The sequence below is a fragment of the Colobus angolensis genome, unplaced genomic scaffold, assembly GCF_000951035.1.
Source record: "Colobus angolensis palliatus isolate OR3802 unplaced genomic scaffold, Cang.pa_1.0 Scaffold714, whole genome shotgun sequence".
Taxonomy (NCBI): Eukaryota; Metazoa; Chordata; class Mammalia; order Primates; family Cercopithecidae; genus Colobus; species Colobus angolensis.
The window spans coordinates 117,500-140,273 of NW_012120866.1; the positions used below are offsets into that span (position 1 = coordinate 117,500).

The following is a 22,774-nucleotide window of genomic DNA, read 5'->3' on the forward strand; positions in this document are numbered from 1 at the left end:
TCAAAATCATTGTTAGTTTTCTCAGGTGCAATACTGGTATTATGACTATGTGGCAGGTTATTATTTTGGGAAGAGGCATATGAAATGTGTAGGAGTAAGGAGTCCCAGTGTCTACAGCTTATTTTCAAATGATGCAGCAGGTGTGTGTGTGTGTGTGTGGTGTGTGTGTGTGTGTGTAGAGAGAGAAAGTGAGAAAGAGAGCAAAAGAAAGAGCACATGTGCTAAAGCAGATATGACAAAATGGTTTTCCCCCACTTCTGTTCTGTTATGCAAGATACATCTTCCAAGAGAGAAAATAGAAAATGTACCTAATAAATCCAGTGACTTATCAGGAAATTTCCAGGCAGAAGGTCAAAGATATTGTCTGGCTCCTCCTCTTTTTATATAAAGAGAAAGGAGAAATGTCAGAGAAAGAAGCCAAAGAGAGGGCGATTAAACGTAAAGGAGTCAGGCTGGCTTCAGAATTCTCAGACCTTCCAGATGGCAAATAATGCCAAATTTAAGAAATGGCTTCCAGGCAAAAATAAAACCCAGGGTCCTGTCAGAAAAATATGGTATTAAGAGAAAATCAAGGGTATAGCTTGTAAAATCTCTCGTTAAGAGTTTTGTTAAGAGAAAATTTTGGGGTCATGCCTCAGACAACTGTTTAGATTAACAAAAAAAAGAGTTTCTACAAAGCTGGCAGGCATTGTGCCCCAGCAACTGAGCAGAGGCTGACGCCACAATGGGATGGACACATGGGGCCTGGGGAGGGCAGAGTGTATTTTTCAGGTGGAGGGATGTGAGTCCTGTATCCGGTTCCCAGAGTGGCCCTCAATCCTCTCTGCCTTCTGATATTTGTGCCCTTGTGCAGTCAATTCTACACTGAATACAATGCAGTGGAGGTGATGGTGTGTGACTTCTGTTAAAGCGAGTTGCAGTTTCTGCCTTGGACTCTCTTGGATCCTTGCCATGTCACAGGGACTCAAGCAGCCACGTGAACAGACACACATGAAGAATGTACTGGGTTGGGCAGTGTCTCCTCAAAATTCATGTCCTTCCTGGACTCTTAGAATGTGACCTTATTTGGAAATAGGTCATTGCAGATGTAACTAGTCAAGGTGAGGTCATACTAGAATAAGGTGGGCCCATAATCCAACATGACTCTTGTCTGATGATCTCTAACTTAAGTTGATGACATGGGACAAGCCTCCAAACCATCATCAAAGCTCTAGACTACAGTAGATAAATTATAAAATAAAGAAGTTACGGCTGTGGGGTGACTTATCACACAGCAATAGATAAAGGGCCAGTCTTTTTTATGGATCTACACTCCTTCTGGCCCTTCCCTGCATTATGTTGAAGCAAATCCCGAACATTTCATCTATAAATATTTCAGCAGGCACATATCAATCTGAATTAAAAATGACAATAGGCCAGGCACAGTGACTCACACATGTAATCCCAGCACTTTGGGAGGTCAAGGTGGGCGATCACCTGAGGCCAGGAGTTTGAGACCAGCCTGGCCAACATGGTGAAACCCTGTCTCTGTGAAAAATACAAAAATTAGCTGAGTGTGGTGATGTGCGCCTATAATCCCAGCTACTCGGGGGGCTGAGGCAGGAGAATCGCTTGAACCTGGGAGGCGGAGGTTGCAGTGAGCCGAGATTGTGTCACTGCACTCCAGCCTGGGTGATAAGAGCAAAACTCCGTCTCAAAAAAAGAAAAGTGACAATAATTCCTTCATGTCTTTACAGATCCAACCAGTATTTACATTGATCTGTTTTTAAAAAATTGCTTGTATCTGATCTAAATAAGGTTCATAGCATGAAATTTCTATCTTTTTGAACCTAAATTCTCTGTCTTTGTCCCTTTTTACATCCATTTGCTTTTTATGTTTTAAAGAAACCAGGTCGTTTGTCTTGCGGCTTCACACACTGTCTGGGGCTAGCCTCTTACATCCATCCTCATGGTATTTTCCAGTGAGTTCCTCTGCCCTCTGCCTTCTGCCACTGTATTTCTTATAAATTGGTAGATAGAGAAGCTTGATCAGATTTAGGGGTTTTTTTTTTAGGTCTACTTCAGAAGTGGCGTGTATTTCCATTAGAAGGTACGCATGTCTGCTTGTCTCCAGAGCGCCACCAACGATCACTGCCTAGACTTATTAACTGATTGGGTACAAAGCAGTACCAGTTGCATTCTCTTATTCCTTCACATCCTTGTCAGGTTGAGGCACTGACGACCCGCTTGTTTGAACAGGCTGTAAGACACGAATATATAGCTTGTGTACACAATTTAATGCTTTGACTTCAGCATGTCTTCTGGCATTACTTTGCTGTCTCTGTCCACGGAGCTCTCGATGCTGTGATGTCACTCTCCAGTCCAATCTCATAGCCCGCCTTCCTCCACCCTTCAGAGAATGTAGATTAGTTCCATTTTTTATCCTTGACTTTGAAAGGTCTGGATGCTACTCTCATAAATTAAGGTCTGATGGAACCTCTGCCCCACAACTCACTAGCTGTGTGACCCTGGGCAATTCTACCCACCCTCAGCTGCCTCACATGTCATAAACTGTGTCTGAGAAGCCTACGTACAGGCTTATAACAGGGCCAAACAGGATAATTGAATGCAATGATGCTTATTAAGGGCTTTGCACAGCTCAATAATGGTCAATATTATTATTATACATTAGAAATGAAATGCACTCAAGCGATGAAACCCATTAAATGTATCAGAGCTTAGAATAAAGAGAATGAAGAATCCCTGTTGCTATATCCCTTGAGAAGGCCACTGGGAACATTACTGATGACTCAAAATGTGGTAATTTTAGACTAAGTTCCACATCTCCCCAGAAGAGCCAGCCATGTGTGAGGCGTGTGTGTGCTAAAGCTGCTTCATCTGCATGGGAAGTGCAGTTCCCTGAAGGGAGGGGCTGCTATTCCCAGAAGAACCAAGGAAGTGGGGCAGGTCTGGCAGAAAGAAACAATGACCTGGGGGGTGAGGGTGGGGGTGCGTTACTGCTCCCTGATGGGGCACAGCTGCAGAAGCAACTAGTTCCATGATTAACTTTTTTTCCTAGAAAACTGTCTGATGTCCATTACTTAATCCCTAATTTAAAAGTGGCATATATTGAACATTTGTACCGTGCTAGGTGCATTACTCAAATTATTTAATCCTCCCAATAACCCTGTAAGGCAGTATTGAAGGTGGCAAAGCCCAGATTGGAACGCAGAGAGTCTAATGCCAGAGGCCACTCTTGCGAGTGAACCACACCCTGACCTGCCCAGGCACTTGAACTGTGTGCTTGTCTCTGGATGTGGAATACGGGAGTTTCAGGCATCAGCAGATGATGTCTGTGAGGCCTCATACTTTTCAAGTTGGGGGAGATAAGTCAGGGAGAGGGGCAAGGCTTTTTGGTTTTGTAGTTGTATCACAGGCCATGGCAATTCCCACTTCCTCCCCCTTCCCTCCTCCCCGGCCACCTCCTTCTGATGAGGGCAGCCCTTGAGGGCTGTTCTTCCAGGAAGGCTGCGGAGACACAGTCCTCTGCAGAGCGGGCAAGCAGCCTAGAGGCCGGGGGTCTTAGAAACAGAAAATGGTCTGTGAACTTTGCCATCTAAGATTGAATATAGGGTTTCCATATAGGATAGAATCACAAAATGAAGGTATTAGCAAAATAATTCCGTGTGAGAAAATTTCAGAAACACAGTCATCTGGGTGTGTTCCGTGCCCCTCTCTGGTCCGTGAACATGGTTTTGGCACAGGACATCCATATGATGACTGTGCTAGCGGCATGTACTCAGTACTGCCCAGTAAGAGTCCCAGGAAAAGTACTGAGATGCAAACCCTCATGGGCTTAAATACATCTGGTCTGTCTCTGGTCCCCAAACCCAGCAGGCTGTGGGGGCAGCGGGTCTGTGTGCGGGCCCAGGGACAGCCTGCACTGGGCACACGCTTGGGCTCCCTCCCAGAGTCCATGAGACCAGGCAGGCCTGCCGGCGTACCCCACAGACAGCTCAGGGTGAGAGGGCAGGAGACACCCGCCCAACTGGGGAAGCCGAAAAGCACAGGAAGCAAGTGGTGACCAACAGCTGAGCAGAGAGGTTGTGGGAGGACGGAGGAGCAGGTGAGCCCTGAGCCCAGCCGCTATCAGTCACTGGAAGCGTGGCCGCAGATCTCATGCCTCTGGCTGGCAGTGAGGAGGCTGGCTTAAAGGCAGGCTAGACGTTAGTCAGCCCCCAGATGCCCTTTGCTTGTAAAAGTAAAACGGACGGTCTCTTGCCCAGAGTGAAGGTCAGAGTGCCACTGTGAAGGGCAGGTGGCTGGGAGCCTGCCCAGCAGGAGCTGCCAACCCCAAAAACTGATGCCAGGGCCCCTCTAAAAGGTCCAGCCAGATCATGCCTCACAGACATGAGCCACCCTGGCCAGCATTTCCACTCAGCGTTTGTCCCCACTCACGACTGTTCTGCAGCATGTTACTATGTGTACGCTCAAGGACAGCTGATGAGCCCACATGCAGGAAAAAGCAGGTGGGATACACTAAATGGCAAGCTGAATGCCTGGCAAGGAACGCACAAACGTGCCACCTGCTCTCCCCAGCGGTGACCACAGGAGCCCCTGAGGCTACCATGCAACCCGCCTCCAGATCAGTGTCATCCCAAAGTGTGGGGTCCCCAGCCAGCGGCATTAGTGTCATCCCGGAACTTGTTAGAAATACACATTCTCAAGCCCCAACCAGACCTACCGAATCAGATTCCTGCCCAGCAGTCTGTGTTTGGCAGATCCACTCGGTGCTCTCTGGCAGGCTGCAGCTGGAGAACAGCTCATTCATTCTCCTTCTGGGCGCTTATCACACTTTCTCTTCTGCCTTCAATACCAGCACCTCTGCCTCCTCCATCCTCAGGCAGCAGATGCTGCTGCACTGGCGCCTACTTCACTGAGAACTGAAGCTGGGAGGCAGCGCCCACCGCTCCCACCCCGCCCCTGCGCCCACCAGTGTCTGTTCACCCACAGTGGTGTGGGCGCTCCTGTCGGATCCCTAGTCTTGGAACACCAGTCACTCCAGCACTCCCGCTGTGTCCTGTGTTACATCACCTCTTCTTTCCAACTGCCCATTATATCGTTCCCATCAAATTACGAACATCCTGTTATTTTTCTGAACTTAAAGTTTTTCTTGACCCTATTTCGCTCACCAGCTGTGACTCTCTTTGTCCTGCCTTTTGCAACGAAACTCCTGTCAAGTGCTGCCTGTGCTGCTGAGGAGTTCACCGCGGCCCTCCACACCGACTCCAATGGCCAGTGTTTGGCCTTCGTCTCATGCATCAGAAGCCTCTGACACAGGTGACCCCTCCCTTCTCCACGCACGGCTTCCAGGGAAACAGACTCTTGCCTCCCCACCTCAGTAACTGCTCCTTCTCCTCTTCTCCGCAGCTGTGGCCCAGGGCTGCATCCTGGTTCCCTTCCCTCTCTCGTCCCCCTCACTTCCCTGGTAACCTCATCAGGTCTCCTGCCTTTAAATAACATCGATAAGCAAACAACTCCAAAGTGACACCTTCATCACAGACTTCCCTCCGAACTCCAGACTTGCCCGCCTCTAATAAACCACCTCCAACTCAATGTGCATACAACCCGGTTCCATCTCAGCCCCGTCCCTCCCAGCCCAGCCTCCGTGCCTCAGCCTCTGGCACCCTGCCAGGTGTCTGGCCACTGTGCCCAAGCCGTAGCTGACAACTCTCTTACTCTGCCCCTGACTGCCAGGAAGTCCTGCTGGCTCCAGCTCAAGATCCTTCTAGATTCCGACTCTGCTCACCACCTGCACCTGCGGAGCCACGGCCGTTTCCCTCCTGGACCCCCTGCTTGGGTCCCTGCTCCTGCCCATGTTCCTAACAGTGATCCCTTTACAACATGGGCTAGATAATGCCTTCCTTTGCTCACAGCCCTCCAGAGCTTTCTGTTTCACCCATGGTCAGAGCCAAACTCCTAAGAATGGCCTTCAAGGCCTCTGTGCCTTCTCTAAGGCCTGCGATTCTGCAGCGAGTGAGAAGTGCTTCCCTGGGGCCTCTGCCTGGCCTGCTCTGTGTGAGGCTCCCTGTCCACACTTATTCACCTGCCAGCCTCTTCACTTTCTCTGAGTGTTGACTTTAGTGTCACAGTTACTGTTCTGTTTGAAAGAGCCTTCTGTGTACCTCCCACCATCAGTCTCTCTGATCCTGCTTACTTTATCTTTTTTCCGTATCGTTTATTACCTTATAACATATAAGAAAATGTGCACACTTATGTGTACTGTCTGTCTCCCACTGCTAGACTGCAGACCCATTCAGGTGAGGGCCTTCGCCTGTTTTCTTCACTGATGGATTCCAAGTGCCTCCATAGTGTCTGGTGCTGAGTAAACACTTACTCAGTTGGATACATTAACTAGTTGGATAAATTAACATCCTCAGAGAGATAAGACACCAAAATCAAGAAATACAAATAAGGGCCAGGTGCGGTGGTTCACACCTGTAATCCCAGCACTTTGGGAGGCCGAGGTGGGCGGATCACCTGAGTCCAAGATCAGCCTGGCCAACATGGTGAAACCCTGTCTCTACTAAAAATACAAAAAATTAGCCGGGTGAGGTTGGGGGCACCTGTAATCCCAGCTACTTGGGTGGCTGAGGCATAAGAATCACTTGAACCTGGGAGGCAGAGGCTACAGTGAGCTGAAATCACGCCACTCCACTGCATTCCAGCCTGGGCAACAAGGTAGAAAGCCCGTCTAAAAAAAAAAAAAAAAAAATACAAACTGGATACTGTATAAAATATACACTGAAATGAAAAATAATTTCCAGAAAAGAAAAAAGAAATGAAACATTCGATAGAAGGACTGGAAGATAAAGTTGAAATCTCTCAGAAAGTAAAGTAAAAAGACAAAGGGGTGTAAAACAGAAGAAAGAAAATCAGGAATTATATTAAGAGGTTTAACATCCAAATAACAGATGTTCAAGTAAAAGAGACAAGGACAGAAGGTGGGGGCATTAAAGAAATAACTCAAGAAAATTTCCTAGAATTGAAAGACATGAATTTACAGATTGGAAGGGCCCATTAAGAACCAGGACTAGGCCTATTATCAGATGAAGAAAATCCTACAACCTGCAAAGCAAGATCAAATACAAAGAAACAAGAATCCCAATGGCTATGAAATCCCCACAGGCAGCAATGGGAGGTTTAGGACAGCAGAGCAATGCCTTGAGATATCAGTAGGAAAGTGAGAACCCGTCAAGAATCCTATAAGCAGTCAAACTATGACTTCAGTGTCAGAGCAGGTGAAAGATATCTTTCTGGCACACAAGGACTCAAGATAAGTTCCTCAGCTGCCGTGAGGGAGCAGCCACTGCAGATGCTCGTGGCCCTCCTTACAGCTACCAGGCGGCCTCCGTGAGGGCTCCTCGGGAGCCAGGCCACCTCTGGCTTGTCAAGAGGGTGTGTGTAGGTCACCCTCTCTTGTCCTGGGGATCACACCTAGTTTCCAGCAGTGAAGCATAGTGTTTGGTAACTTCCTTGCCACCTTTATTAGGAATGGTCTGAAAGCCTGGCCTTGTCAGTTCTTGGAACTTTAGGAATGCTTATACACTTACAGGTGAATGTGACATTATGCCGCTCGGGACACATTTTTTTCTCCTATGGGCAATACCCTAAGAGTGGGGTAAGATCCTTATCAACATGTGAGCAGCAGCACATCTGCTGGATGATCCTATGAAAGACACAAGTTACTCTTGTACAGTAATGAGGAGGGTGGAGAGGGCCACAGAACCAGGGAAAGCTCCCTGGGGCGCCCAAGAAAACACCAGAGCAGCTGAGACCCTGGTCTCTCTGAATTCCTGGATTTTGAATAAGCCTGAAACTGTGGCTTAGGACATCTTTGCTCCGGCAGCATCTTTTCCTCTTGAAGGACCCTGGGGCAGTTACCAGCGCACCTATGCATGCACACACGCACATGCACACACATGCACGCATGCACACGCATGCACAACTGTCTGAAAGCCGGGGTCTGCCAGGCAGAGCACTGACACGGGGTTGTGATGAGGCATGAGACTTTGAAGCAGGGCAGATCTGTGTTTCCCTCCACAAGGCAGGCAGGCGAGCCTACTTCCTCACATGAAACCCAATCGCCAGCACCTTCCCCTGCCCCATCAGAGCACTTGCGTGGGCTAGAGGCTTTTCCCATTTGTCATTTTATTTAAATCCTCCCACCAATCAAGTAAGATAGATATTACCATTGTCCCAATTTTACAGAGAACAAACGGAGGCTCAAGAAATCACTTGCCCAAGTTTCCATAGGGAGCAGGTGAGCTCAGAGGTGAACACAAGCTCCCAGGCTCCAGAGTCTCTGCTCTTAACACACACCACCCTGGCTTGGCTGTAAAATGTAAATATGTATTTATTACTTTCTTTGTAGACCATATACTCCTTGACAACAGGGACTACCACCTTCACCTTCATGCCCACCAGGTGTCACACTGCAAGGCCCAGCTGACCCTCACTTTCCTTTGGTCCACCTCCTGCTGTTATCTGGAAGAGGCATACAACATCCTTCACCCGGAAGCTAGCTGTCCTCACCTCACTGCAGAGGAACACTCCGGGGTTCTTCTGAGGGAGGCACCCTGAGTCTGAGCTCAGCTCGAGGCTTCTACCGTGCCGCAGAGGTTCCTCAGGCCTGACGTGATGCTGATTGAGGACAGGAGCCAGGGTGGTTTTTCATCATTCCACTCGCAGCACTCAGCACAATGCCTGGCACAGTGCTGATGCTCCGTAAGCATTTGCTGAGTGGAAGAAAATCGAGCCTCCCACCTCCAGACGAGAGAGGGAGCTGGGGACAGTGAGATTTGTGAAGCTGACTGATAGCCCCAGGCATCTGAGAGTCCCTGCGCCTTGGCCTGCAGGGAGCTGCAGTCTGGGTAAAACAGGATCATAAAGGAGCCCCGCCTCTGACAGGAGACAATGGATGGAATAGCCTTCCAGAAGCCCACCGGCCGGCTCACTCAGGGCTGCATGCTGTGCTGCGTGGACCACCACTTCCCATGCCCACAGCCGTGTACTGGGAAGCAGAGAAGAGGCTGACAGGCACCAGGGCCTTGGTCACGATGGACTTGACACTGATGTGGAAAAGTCAGGACCTGCTGGTGGCATCTTCCACCACAAGAGGGGTCTTCCTAAATGCGACGGCACCTCCTGATCCAATCCTGCGGCCATGTCCACCTCCCACAGCACCCCCGGCTCCATGCTTTGAAGCCCGGCTGGCCCACACACATTCTTTACCTCCCAACCTGACACTTCAACTTTTTCAGGTCACACAGCGCTTTGAAGCGCTAATGAAAACTGGGAACTGTCTCTCCAGGTCAGTAATCATGTGCACACAGAATTCTGCATGCAATGTAGTGGGCTTATGCCTCCTGAGGACCACCAGCGGTCCCATCTACATCACACATCCAGCCTGTCACCAAACTATGAGGCTCATGAAAGGTAGGGCCATAGAAGCCGCAGCACAGAGCCTGGGTGGGAGTGGAGATGGTTTGCAAAGATGTCTTAGGGAACCTGGACTTTAAACTTGGACTATTGTTTTTGTAAATTTAGCAAATGAAGTAACAGATGTGAAAACTGCCTAGTAATACTAAGTTAAAAAGCAGTTTCAATTCCGACAAATGGCTGTAGGGTCCCTCCCCACCTAGAAGGCCGCGGGGGAGTAGACATGACAGGGCCAGAAGCAGCAGCCCTCCATGGTCCGCCCTGCTTTTCTGTTCACTAGCCATGTGCTCACCGGCACGTCGCAGAGCCCTCCGGGGTTTCTGTGGCTTTCCTCCTGCATCAAGCACCCAGGGAAGAGGGAGTGGGCGCACCAAGAGCAGCACCTGGGTCTGACCCGACTGTCCCACGCATGGGCTGTGAGACGCTGGGCAAATCCAGCACTGTCTCAACTGTGAGAAAGTGATATTTACAACAGTCCCCCTTTCCAGAGCTGCTGTGAAAACAAAGGGCCCATCACAAGGAGGGAGCTCGATAGATGCAGCTCTTCTTACCTAGGGTTCCAAAGGTCTTGTTGGAATCACAAAGAATGCATGTATAGACACCTGCAACTAGGGTCGGGCACAGTTGCTGACACCTGTAATCCCAGCACTTTGGGAGGCTGAGGTCAGGAGTTTGAGGCCAGCCTGGCCGATATAGTGAAACCCCATCTCTACTAAAAATACAAAATTAGCCAGGCATGGTGGCTTGCACCTGTAATCCCAGCTACTCGGGAAGCTGAGGCAGGAGAATCGCTTGAACCTGGGAGGTGGAGGCTGCAGCGAGCCGAGATCGCACCATTGCACTCCAGCCTGGGCAACAAGAGCGAAACTCAGTCTCGAAAAAAGAAAGAAAAAGAGACCTGCAACTAGAACATCATAACGCAAGCAACTGCCTTTTGTTTTGTTTTGTTTTTGTTTTTTTTGAGATGGGAGTCTCATTCTGTCTCCAGGCTGGAGTGCAGTGGTGTGATCTCAGCTCAGTGCAACCTCCAACCTCCACCTCCTGGGTTCATGTGATTCTCCTGCCTCAGCGTCTCCAGTAGCTGAGACTACAGTGGCTGCCACCACACCCAGCTAATTTTTATATTTTTAGTAGAGACGGGTTTCACCATGTTGGCCAGGATGGTCTCGATCTCTTGACCTCGTGATCTGCCCACCTCGGCCTCCCAAAGTGCCGAGATTACAGACATGAGCAATCAGGCCCAGCCACAACTGTCACATTTTTAAGTGAAGAATCCAACCTTCGGAACAGTTGCCATTGCTCCTAACCAATGTCACTCTCAAACACGGAGAAATGAAAATGAATGATGATTCCAAAGGTCAACACCACAGAACTGGCTTTTACTAACAAAACCAAAGAACCTCAAACACTTTTTGTGGACATCAAATTCCTTCCTTCATATTTTAAAATGACATTATGCATGTACATATTTTTAAAATTTAGACACATTTTAGAGAACACAATTGTGAACACAAATCCAAGAAATGAATGAGATGTACTGAAGTCTGATTCAAAAACTTCCCTTAAACTGACTTCTGTCAATCCTCTGTCCTGTGAAGTAAGTCCCGTTTTTCCTTTGCCTGCAGGGACTGAGCTGGAATTACTGTCACACAGCAGTACATGTGACAGACATGAGGCAGGGGTTAATGCAGAGTCACAGAACAGCATCTCTGTTGACATCTAGTGGGTAAGCAGGAAGGTGTCAACCCAGGTGGCTTTTTAAAAAATCTGTAAATAAAATCTCCTCCTTTATTCCACAGATTTTTAAAAATCTTTCCCTCAGTGTGTTAGAAAGACTAACAGTATTTTTCAAACATGTGTGTGGATGGACCCACCTGGGGAGACACCTGGATCCTAGGCCACCTTTGTGGCTGCTCTGCAGATGCCTGGCTGCACCAGCTGCCTCCTCCTCTGAGAGGGGCCGCCCTGGAGAGCACCGTGCTGGCTGTGTTGCCTACTTGCTTCCCTTGGGAAACAGGGAGGCAGGACCTGTACCGAGTGCTGTGATGTGTTATGTTTTGATGAGGTGGGTGGGGAGGATGGGAACAATGCTATCTGGATGTGATTAGACATCGTGTGAGGTCTTCTGCAAAGCAGCTGCCCTCAGCTCGTTGATGACAGCATCCTACCTGCAGGTGTGGGCTGCTGGACTGCCTGCAAAGCCCATCAGCGGGTCCAGGAGGTCAGGTAAAATAGGATCAGGATCAGTTCTATTCACAGAAATCGTCAATCTAACATGAAAGAAAATAATCATGACTCAGGAGCAAGGGTGTCTGCAGCAAAGAGACTCTCCACGCATCGTTTAGAAGCTGAATGTCACACATTTAGGGTGCCAGCTCCACACATAATCACACAAGTAAAAAGGAGGCTTTTCTCCTAAACTGACATTCTTTTTTCTCCTTTCTGAGAGGTGTGGACACTGGGGCTGGGAAATGCTCAGGCTGCCCCCTGCAGACGAGGACTGGGCTGTTAAGAGAGTCCACTTATCTTTCACGACACAAGCCTTAGCTCACAAGACGAGAAGTCCTTAGTCCCAGACCACCTGTTCCATGATGACAGAAACCCTTCTAAAAACTGAAATGTATGTGACAGAATGAATGAAGGTAGGCTAACCCAAATTACTGCTCACATTTTTTTAAATAAAAGTCACACAAATACCATAATGATGTTGGTTAGAACATTATGTTTCTCATATCTATAAATGAGGGCTAGTACTTATCACCCAAAAGTAGACAAAAAATATGAAATGCATTCATTCCAAATTTAGACTTTGATAACTTTCCAAAAGGTTGAAATAAGTTTAATTGCAGGGACATGAGTCCAGCTGAGTGACTTTCTGTTCATCTGTAATAACCCATCTGGAACTGTATTTACTCTTCTTCGAACAGTAACTTATAATGTTGATAAACTGAGGTGGAGCCTGTTTTAGTAACATACACCTGGGTAAATGTTCTGGAACTGCCAGTGCTTAGTCACTGCTGCCTACAGTGTGGCCACCAAAGGCTTCTTGGGAAAGCTCCCTTTGGGTCCAGAAGTCTCACCCTCTATGCTCCTGCTGCCCTGGACCCTACACAAAGCACCTGAAGCCTCTGCTGGGAATGGGGCCCTGACAGAGCCGTAATGCACCCTGAGGCTTCTTTAAAACACGAAGGTGAGTGCAAAATCCAAACAGGAAGCATTCAGCTGTGCCCTCCCAAACACCCCAGCACGCCCCTGCGGAACTGCTGCTCCTGTCCGTCCTTGGAGTGGTGGTTCCCTCATGCTCATCTGGAAGGTGCTACGGAAAAGGCCGACAATGTATTATCACTAGGATGGACCCTAGATAATCTTTCTGATATACCAGATAGACATCAACTGTTCCCTCGTTTGTCAATATGGAAGAAACCCCACTTTATACATTTTATACAGAAAAGTGGACACTGCCATACATTCATGCGTGGTCAGCTCTGAGCCCCCAGGAATAGAAGGGCCTTCCATTTAAAACAACTTACACCTGGATACAACAAACACCAAGAAACATGCAAACACTACAGAGAATCTGTATGTGAAGAAGTCATATTTTATACTGATGAGGGTGCCGTTAACGTTGATGGATGGCTTCGATCACTCATGCTCTGACAGAGGGGCCTGTGACGGCGTCTGCTTCTCTTTCAGGATTCCCAGTTGTTTCTGTGTCAGGCACTAAGCAATCTGGTGGCTTTTGTTCCAAATGGGTATTTTAGTTGTCTTTTTGCACCTTTTAATCCCTCTTCGAAGAGTCAAGTTCAAATGCTGGAAACCGTGATGTCTCTGGTCCCAGGACATCGGAGAGAAAGTGAATAGCGCCAGCCATGCCTGCAACGTAAAATGAGCCGCCTCTTAGGAATGGCACAAGGGTAGTGTCTAAGACAGTGACTTTTAATCATTTCCCTTACCAGGGGCTGCAAGCATGTGGGAAAGGTGCTGAGGACTCTAAAGATGACTTCATTAAAAAACAAAGATATCCTTATATTTAGCACCCAGCAGGTAATATAATAATACCAGCTTTCCTCACGGTCTTATATTTTTAAAATTGGTTATTGGGCTTTAATCTTATATCTTAAAACTTTAAGGTGACATCACAGAATCGCTATGGAACTTATGGATGCTGCTAATTCGATATTCCTACACATGGAGCTTCCCCTCAAGAACCTGTATATGCTCAAAGTTGCTTTTACATCTTCTTGATATTTGAAGAATGTTATTTTTAACAAATCTCAATTTGGTCAAAATCCCCACCCCAAATCACTGCAGTAATTAAGCAGCGGGTTTTCAACTAGACTCATAGCAGCATAGGAAGGGTATGGGATGGGGAAGGCGCTAGTAGCCCACCAAGGCCTCCAGGTCTCCAGTCCCCACTCAAATCAGAACAATTCCTCCCTTATTAGGTTTTCGTTTACAGTTTTTCTTTTTTTTTTTTTTTTTTTTTTTTTTTTTTTTTTTTGAGACGGAGTCTCGCTCTGTCGCCCGGGCTGGAGTGCAGTGGCCGGATCTCAGCTCATTGCAAGCTCCACCTCCCGGGTTTACGCCATTCTCCTGCCTCAGCCTCCCGAGTAGCTGGGACTACAGGCGCCCGCCACCTCGCCCGGCTAGTTTTTTGTATTTTTTAGTAGAGACGGGGTTTCACAGTGTTAGCCAGGATGGTCTCGATCTCCTGACCTTGTGATCCGCCCGTCTCGGCCTCCCAAAGTGCTGGGATTACAGGCTTAAGCCCCTACAGTTTTTCTTTTGATATAAAATTCACGTACAATGAAACACACAAATCCAAAGTGTACTTCTCTGAGGGTTTGTCAAATGCATATATACCTGTGCAAAAGAAACCCGATCAAGACCTGGAATATTTCCATCACCCCAGAAGTTCCAAGTGCCCCTCTCCAGTCCCTCCCATCCCCGTGGTCCCCCCAGGGGTAACCGGCAGCCTGGTCTTGATCCACCAGGGATTACTTCTGCCTGCTTTGGCACTCTTAGGAGCATGGCCACAGTGTATAGCCCTTGCATCTGGTTCCTTTGTTAGGGTTCCCGCAGTTCATTCATGTTCTGTGCGTGTTCATAGTCGGCCCCGTCACACTGCTGAACAGTACATTGCAGACCGTTTCCTGATTTTTCCTACTGAAGGTCATCTGGGGTGTTCCCAGCCTTCTCTGTAAGTTTGTTTAAAGAAAGGGTTCCAGAAACCTATTTAAAAAATCAGAAAACCACTGACCTAGGAGTGCCCATGAAAAGTAAACAGGGACCCATAACGAGCACAGGAGGCCCCACAGCAGGCCCTGCAGGGACGAGCCTGGCTTTCCTGCTCAGGTGTGTGGGCAGCAGATCCACTGGGCGGCGCACTCCAGCAGGCGTGAGCTCCTCCAGAAGAGGTGCCAGGTGCCAGGAAGCCCTCCCAGTGGCTCTTCCAGCCAGCCAGTTTGCCACAATGGCCTGCGTTGCTAGGCACATGGGCTAATGATCCCTCCATCCCGACGGGAATTTGGTGAGAGTCCCCCACAGTTCTGTCTGCCAGGCACTGGCGAGGCACAGGGGAAGGAGGTGACCTATGAATTTCCCGCCTTTAGGGTCCAAAGCTTTTGACCCACTGGGGCTCTGGAGGTGCTATTATCGGCTAGATAAACTCCATTTAGAGTTCCGGCATTAACTCTGTTATATCTGATGCAAATGCATTGCACTTTTATGACATTGAGGACTAAAACTTTTATTCTAATAAATACTTTTTCCTTATGAGTTCTTTGAATATTAAAAAGATCATCTTCTGCAAAAGATGTGACACATGCTCTATTTTCTGCTCATATTTCTAAAAAGTGATTTAAAAATATTACCAGTATAAAAACTAAAACAGGACATACCACCAAAGACGATGCAGACAGAGGATGATAAGGGGATACTACCAATAGGGTACACATATGAATTTCACCACATGTACACAATTAACCGATTTCCCAAAATTACAAACTATGACAGCTCACCCAATATGAAATAGACAACTTGAACAGCCCTATAACTATTTTAAAAATTGAATTTCTTTTAAAAGTCTAGAAAAATAAATCTCCAGACCTAGAAGTTTGTACTAGAGAATTCTACTAAACATTTAAATTACATTAATACCAATTCTTCCACCAATTAACACACAGTCTGTCCCAGAAAACAGAAGAGGATACTTCTCAACACAGTTTATTATAGGTCAGTATGACCCTGATACCAACACCAGATAAAGACAGCACAAAACAGGAAAACTGTAGGCCAGTACCCTTCATGAATAGAGATGCAAAAGCCTTTACCAAAATATTAGCAAACAGAAAACACGCCCACACCCCCACATATAAACCTAATGAATATCCGGGCCTGTTTGTGGGGCTTCTCTGTTTATGCTCCAGTCTTCCCTCCCCTGCGCCCTCGGTGGACTCTGGAATCCTTGCTGCTTTCACTGACTGCCTATCAGCGCTCTTCTCTTCAGAACCTTCTTCAATATTCACTTTTGCTATTGTTTCTAATTGCCAATATTATTCCTACTTCTTTATATAATATTAAATATATATTAAGTAATTAGTAAAGCTTCCCATGAATACACCGATATTAAGTACGCAACATTACAGATGAAACACAGAGGAGTAAACGATTTCTTCCATTGCTAACAGCAAGCCTTCGGTTCTGTCTGCAGAGACACCTCACAAAAAACCTAAGAGCACTTGGAAGACATTCACAGGAGCAAAAAATATAGGTAAGGTGAAGAAATTCAACATAATTTTCAGCAATAAGCTAATTTGCTGACTTATTTTACAGTTTGGAAGTATTACTTGAGCCAGGTCAAATGTGAACAGTGCCAGTCCACAGGGGCCGGAGAACCAATTTCACCCAAACATTTAAACCATAGCATTTTTCTCACTCTTACCTTCAAAGAGTGAATAGGGTCTGTCAGGAATGCGGCACCCGTGTGCTCCGTAATCTAGACACCACTCTGCAAACTGAAAAGAAAGGGATTTCTTTTAAGACTGGAGTTTCTACTTGATGAAAAGGCAATAAATGAGAATGCAATGTCTTCACAGGAATTAGGGAAGTGGACCCCCAGCTGTAGGGCATTCAGTGTGGGCTCCATGGGCTCCTGTGCCCCCTCGTCCAGGGGCAAGGCCTAGCAAGTCTTGTCACCTCTGTTTGTGGCTGCCTCAGCTGTAGAGTGGGGTCTGCCTTACGGCTGCTGGGAAATCCGAGGTGAAAACTGAACAGCTCAATGACACTCTGTTCTCCCTGGCACCTTCCTCCTGCCACTTCAGCTGACGATTCTAGAAGCAACTCGAAACGCCTGCTCTATCCTGAACAAAAAACCCTGGCTCTAAAACGGCCCTCAGCAGCAGCTGCCAGCTCCCCCGGCCCCAGCTGGGAAACAGCTTCAGCCCTGCCCGGGGCGCCACCTCTCACCTCAGCCACTCCACAGCTGCTGCTTGGCAGCCTCTCCACCTTCACAGCCCCCGGCTCTCAGCCCTTCCTGTGCTCTCCTCTGGGCTCCTTGACCCTTTTTTCTCAGACCTCTTCAATGGGTATTTCCATATCGTTTTAATAAACTTCCCTTCTGTGCCTAAGCTAATATAATTTGAAAGGTCATTTGTACACTTGAGTAATAAACATGAGGAGTATCAAGTTCAGCACACGTAAAAAGAAACTCACTCTGCTTTTACCCTCCCAATCTGCTCACTCTTAGCTTGTTTGATGGCCCATCTACCCAGTTTTCTGAGTCAGACAACAGAAAGACATTCAGATACTTCCATCTTCTCCACATTCAAAAAGATGCATTAAATTCTGTGGGCTTTACATCATAGGTGTTTCTAAATGTCTCATTTTTTATCCCAACCTACGCTTTGGTTTATAACTCAACATTTCTTGTATTAATTACTAAACCGCTATTTAGGGAAACTCAAGCTCGCCTCATTCTTCCTACTGGGACCACAGCGATCTTTCTAAAAGAGGAGTCTGAACATGGATTCCAAACCCTTCCATGAGCCCCCATCTTCCAACCCGGTATCCAATGCTAGCTGATTACTAAAATTACTGGGGGAGCTTGAAAAATATTAGTGCTGGGGGTTCCTCATTTAACTGGTCTACAGTGAGGTCCAGTCATTATTTGAAAGCTTCCCAGTGGTACAAGGTTGAGAACTACTGGCTACAGGGAAGGACTAACTTTCTCCGGCCTCTACCCACCTGTCTGACTTCACTTTTCCCTCCTCACACCTTTCCTCACACATTTCCTTCCCTTTGCACCCCAAAGGCTGAAGTGCTTATGGAGTCAGGAACACACTGAGCTGGTTCCTGCTCTGCAGCTCTGCCCAGGCTATTCTCCTTATAAGAACTGCATTCCACCTCTGCAGGCCACCCCTGCCTGGCCCACCTGAAAAACCCCTCATCTTTAAAAAACCTCTGGCGGCATCTCAACCCTCCTGCATTGCCCATATTTGCATAATCATCTACCATCATCCCATCATCAAGGCTGGCCCAGGCCTGAGGAATCTGGCTGCTCCCCGCTTGCTGGCTCCTGTTCTGCCCCATCCCCCGTGCTCCAGCTATAGTGTCTGGGCGCTCACACCTCCGGGACTTCGGAACAGCAGTTTCTTCTGCTGACCTGCCATGCCAAATTGGGCCCTGCCCTCTTCGCTTCCACAGCCTCCTGCATGCTTCCGTCAGTGGGGGAGCCACAGATGTGTGTGCATTTTCCGGCGCACCAACAAGGTGGGGCCCATTCCATTTGGGTTGAGAAAAGGCTTCATAAAGTAACAGATATTCAAAAAGTATAAAGAACACGTCAGCCACAATGCCTCCATCTAACAAGGGTCACTGTACACACTTCAGTGTATTTTCTTCCAATCTTTTTTCTGTGTGCACACAACTACATTTTGTGAAATGTGTACATAATAAGAATACTAGCAAACATTTACTGAGTCTTGCTCTGTGCCATTCATCTTCACGTGTCCAGTGCATGTTTACTGAGTTTCTACTCGGAGATATACACTGCTCCAAGTACTAGTGTAGAATAGTGACCCAGACAAACAAGATCAAGAAGCTTATGTTCTACCAGCCTACATACTCAAGAAACATGCAAAAACATACAATGAGCAACTGAGTGATCATCCACTTGGGGGTCTCAAAGGTCCTACTTAGAATGTCACAGTTCAGATCAGCATGGCAAGGAGCCACCATCCACATGCTGAAGGAAGAGTGCTCCTGAAGGGAAGAGTTAACGACAGGTCCAGCGGAAACAAGAGTGACACACTCCGTTCTTAGGGCGGCATGGCTGTATTACGGCAGGCTAGAGGGCAGGGTACGGTGAGGAGACTAGGCAGAGACACAGAGGGGGCCAAGGTGCGCAGGGCTCTGTCAACCTGGCGGAGAAGCGCAGGCTCCATCTAGAGTCGATGGGAAGCCGCTGGAGGGTCTGGCAGGATGATTACAGACGATCTGCACATTAGCTCAGTTCTGCTTGCAACATCCTTAGGAGGTGGTTAGTATTATTTTTTCTATCTGTACAAATGAGGAAACTGAGGCTTGAAGAAGAGACACATTCAAACTCATAAAGCCAATTAATGGCACAGGTGGTAATTCTCATCAGGTAGTGACTCCAGGATACATATTCTTCAGAAGCCATTGACATTTGTGCTCCCCATTCTATAGACAGGGACACTGTGGCCCAGAGAAGCCACGAACAAAGCTGTGTCAGAAGAAAAAGAGGAAGCTACAGAGTTGGGAGAAACAGATTAAAAGAAGGAACAAGAGTTGCACTTCTGGACTCTGTGCACACTCGGGGTTGTTCGGAAGCAGTTCCAACAGAGCCACCCTCACCTTGCAGGCTCGGTAGAGGTACTTCTTATCCTGCGTGAGACGGTAAAGGGACAGGAAGGAGTAGCCGTTGCCAGCAGTCCCATGGCAGATCCCGTAGCCCTTCCGCAGCAAACCTCGCTGCCAAATCACATCACTACACTCCATGGCCTCTTTCAAGTACTTCTCCTCCTTAAAGACCTTGGCAAATTAAAAACAAAGCAGTGTTAAAAAGACGGTTTCAATGACAAGCTGGCAAAATACTTTTCCTTTCTGGTTAGGACATGGCATGATATTACGAAAACTGAAATGGTACTAGGGGTGAAAAACAGACAAACAAACAAACAAAAAAAAAAAACCAGCAGCAACAGCGTACATAGAATCTTGCAATCTCAATCCATTAGCCCAGTGGTCTCCAACCTTTCTGGCACCAGGAACTGGTTTTGTGGAACCATTTTTCCACGGCCAGGAAAGGGAGTTGGGGATGGTTTTGGGATGAAACTGTTCCACCTCAGATCATCAGGCATTAGTGAGATTCTCATAAGGAGCACGCAACCTAGATCCCTCGCATAAGCAGTTCACGATACGGTTCGCTCTCCTACGAGAATCTAACGTGGCCGCTGATCTGACAGGTGGCAGAGCTCAGACAGTAATGTGAGTGATAGGCAGCGACTACACAGTTGAAGCTTCGCTTGCTCGCTGCCGCTCACCTCCTGCTGTGCAGACCGGTCCCTAACAGGCCACAGACCAGTACCAATTCACAGCCTGGGGGCTGGGCTGGGGACCCCCGCATTAGCCTATTCCCTTCGTCCTCCTTCTGTTTCACAGTTTTACTAAAATAATTCTAAAATTTACTCTTTAAAATTAAAATTAAAGCTGCCATATCTTTTTGGTAAGATGTTTTTCTTGTTTCTTGGCACGTACATCCCATAGCTCTAAAATTTCTGCTCTTGTAGAAGAAAATCGAGTGAGTGAGGCCCTGTTAGCAGGGCAAGAACGTCCAACACACTGGTCAGCACACATCAACAGCACCCGAGGACCCTGCCCCACCAGGCTGGCAAGATCCATCTTCACCCATCCCAAGGAAGCTGGCACACAGCTTTCTGGGGTCCAGGAGCAAGCATCACCTCCCTGAGTTGTTTATATGGTGAGCTGCAGAGACAGGCAGGCTCAGTGAAGGCAAGAGACGGCAAGAAGAAGCTGTGGGTTTTCACCTCCTGAGATTCCCTTGTACATTTTCTTCTTTCTTCTCACATGCCATATACTGTTTTCCTGATCCTTTCCTCAGAGTCTGTTCTTAGTTATCCCTACCTGCTGACTCATCCCACTCCAGTGCAAATGGGTTTTGGACAATGGATCAGAGGCACAAAGGTCATCACTACTTGGGTGGCAGGTCAGGTCCCTCTACTTGTGACTGATTAGCTGGGCACTCAGCCGAGAAGGGCTCTGAGGTCGCAGGAAAAAGGTGGAGGTGGGGGGGGCTGGGCACGAACTGCGACCAGTGTCTACAGAGGGCAGAGCGGGAAACAGAGGCACAGCAAATCACCAGGGAGATTAAATGTTCCCAAAGTTAGGCTGTTAGGGAATCAGAAGCAGGACCCCCTCTATCAGTGACAAAGGCAGCTAAGATGTGGGCTCTGGGGTCAGACAGTCTGAGCTGAGTCCCTACTGTCACCCTTTAACTGTGTGACCTTGGCTAAGTCACTGAAAGTCTATGTCTTAGTTTTCTCAACTATGAAAGGATGACCGTCCTTCACCTCAGTGGCTTGCTATGAAGATTAAGATGTGATCACATCCTTGGAGCTCCTGGAACAGTGCCTGGCACATGGGAAGTGCTAGCTATTTCTTGGCTATGATTAACCATTACTCTTTCTATGGTATCCTGCCAGCACACATACTTCATCCTGTCACTTGCATCTTAAGCCTCTGAAAATGAACTGTAAAGGAAAACATGTTTTCCCATCCTAAGGAAATATTTGGTCAAAGCTAATGGGTGAGAAGATATTGTTTGAGAGGTTGTGTCCTGAAATCACACAGAGTGAGGACAGTCCTAAATTAGTGAGCCAGAGCTGCCCCTGCTGGTGGGAGCCCGGGTGACTGAGGGTCCACAGGAAAACCGAACAGGGTTCCTTCATGCTGTCCCTGTGCCTGCGAGGCTGAGGCTGCTAGAGCCATGCCCACAATGCAGCCCACACTGCTGCTTCTCAGCACCAGCAGCCTACCATGTCTGCTCCTGCCACCACATACACTCATGCTCTAAGCAAACAGCTACTTCTAACAGCAAGACATCCGAGAATTCAGAACTACAGAAAAGAGCTCCTGGACTTAATCACAGATTCATCTTCTCCACATTGTATTATAGCAATCATACATGGGCTACAAAATGCATGTACTTATCCACATTACCTCCCCGAAATGGTAAGTTTCCCTGGGCAGTACAGGACAGAAAGTGCAGAAAGACAGCACAATGCAAAGGAAAACCCGAGGGCTCTGGAGTCAGTCAGACGCAGGGCTAGAGTCCCTGTTCCACCACGGCAGGCTGTGACTTCAGGCCAGCTGCCACACCCAACCTGGGCCTGTGCGCCCACGCTACAAAACGGATGGATCCCAAGACAACTCAAACGTCAGAAATAGAGACAAGGGTTTTAGGCAGTTACTAGAAATATCTTCAAAGATGAAAAGGGAACTATACTCATCATCAGTGAACCCTCAGAAGAGAAAGGCAGAATAAGACAGAAACAAAGGGATATTCTGGACCTAGAAAAACATCAATAGGTAAAATTACAAAACTCGCTGGGTGGGTTTACGAGCAGGCTGGACACAACAGAAGAAATCATGAGTGAATACAAAAACAGGGAAATAGCAATCATCTAATCCTAATTACAGAGAAGAACAAGAAATCTAGAAAACAAAAGCCTCAGGAACCTGTAGGAAAAGAGGGGCCAGTCACCCAGTGTACTAAAAGATACACGTTTACAAGTTCAAGTTCAAAGGATCTTAAGCACAATAAATACAAATACATCTAGGCACGTGACAGTTAAACTATTAAAAACCAAAAATTAAGAGGAAACCGTGAAAGCCTGTAGAGAAAAAGCACACGTTCCATACAAGAGAACAGTGCAGAGAATGACTTGGAAACGACAGAGGTGGACGATGACGGAACAATGCCCTTAAAGCACCGAAAAGAAAAAAAGTCAACCTAGAATTCCCCATCCAGCAAAGATGTATTTAAGAATAAAGATGAAATAAAAACAAATTTAAGACAAATGAAAATCAATTTGTTGTCACCAAACCTATGCTAAGTAAAATTCTACAGGATGAAAGAAATAATACCGGATAGAAATCAGGATCTTCAGGAAGAAACAAAGACCACTAAAAATGGGCAATACATAAATAAATAACAAAACTATCGTTTTTGCTTGTATCAATTAAAATAAAATAT

General features: G+C 47.3%; 1 protein-coding gene across 1 annotated transcript in view; it reads right to left on the reverse strand.

Annotated features, from left to right (window-relative positions):
- Window positions 1–10,835: 10,835 nt before the first annotated feature.
- The window catches only part of LANCL2 (LanC lantibiotic synthetase component C-like 2 (bacterial)), a 69,633-nt gene continuing 57,694 nt past the window's right edge, over window positions 10,836–22,774 (reverse strand). Inside the window, exons 8-10 of the mRNA XM_011927442.1 lie at window positions 19,357–19,533; window positions 16,424–16,496; window positions 10,836–13,353 (exon numbers count right to left, since the gene is read on the reverse strand). Coding sequence (XP_011782832.1) covers window positions 13,259–13,353; window positions 16,424–16,496; window positions 19,357–19,533 — 345 coding nt within the window. The 3' untranslated portion in view covers window positions 10,836–13,258. The remainder of the gene's footprint in view (window positions 13,354–16,423; window positions 16,497–19,356; window positions 19,534–22,774) is intronic.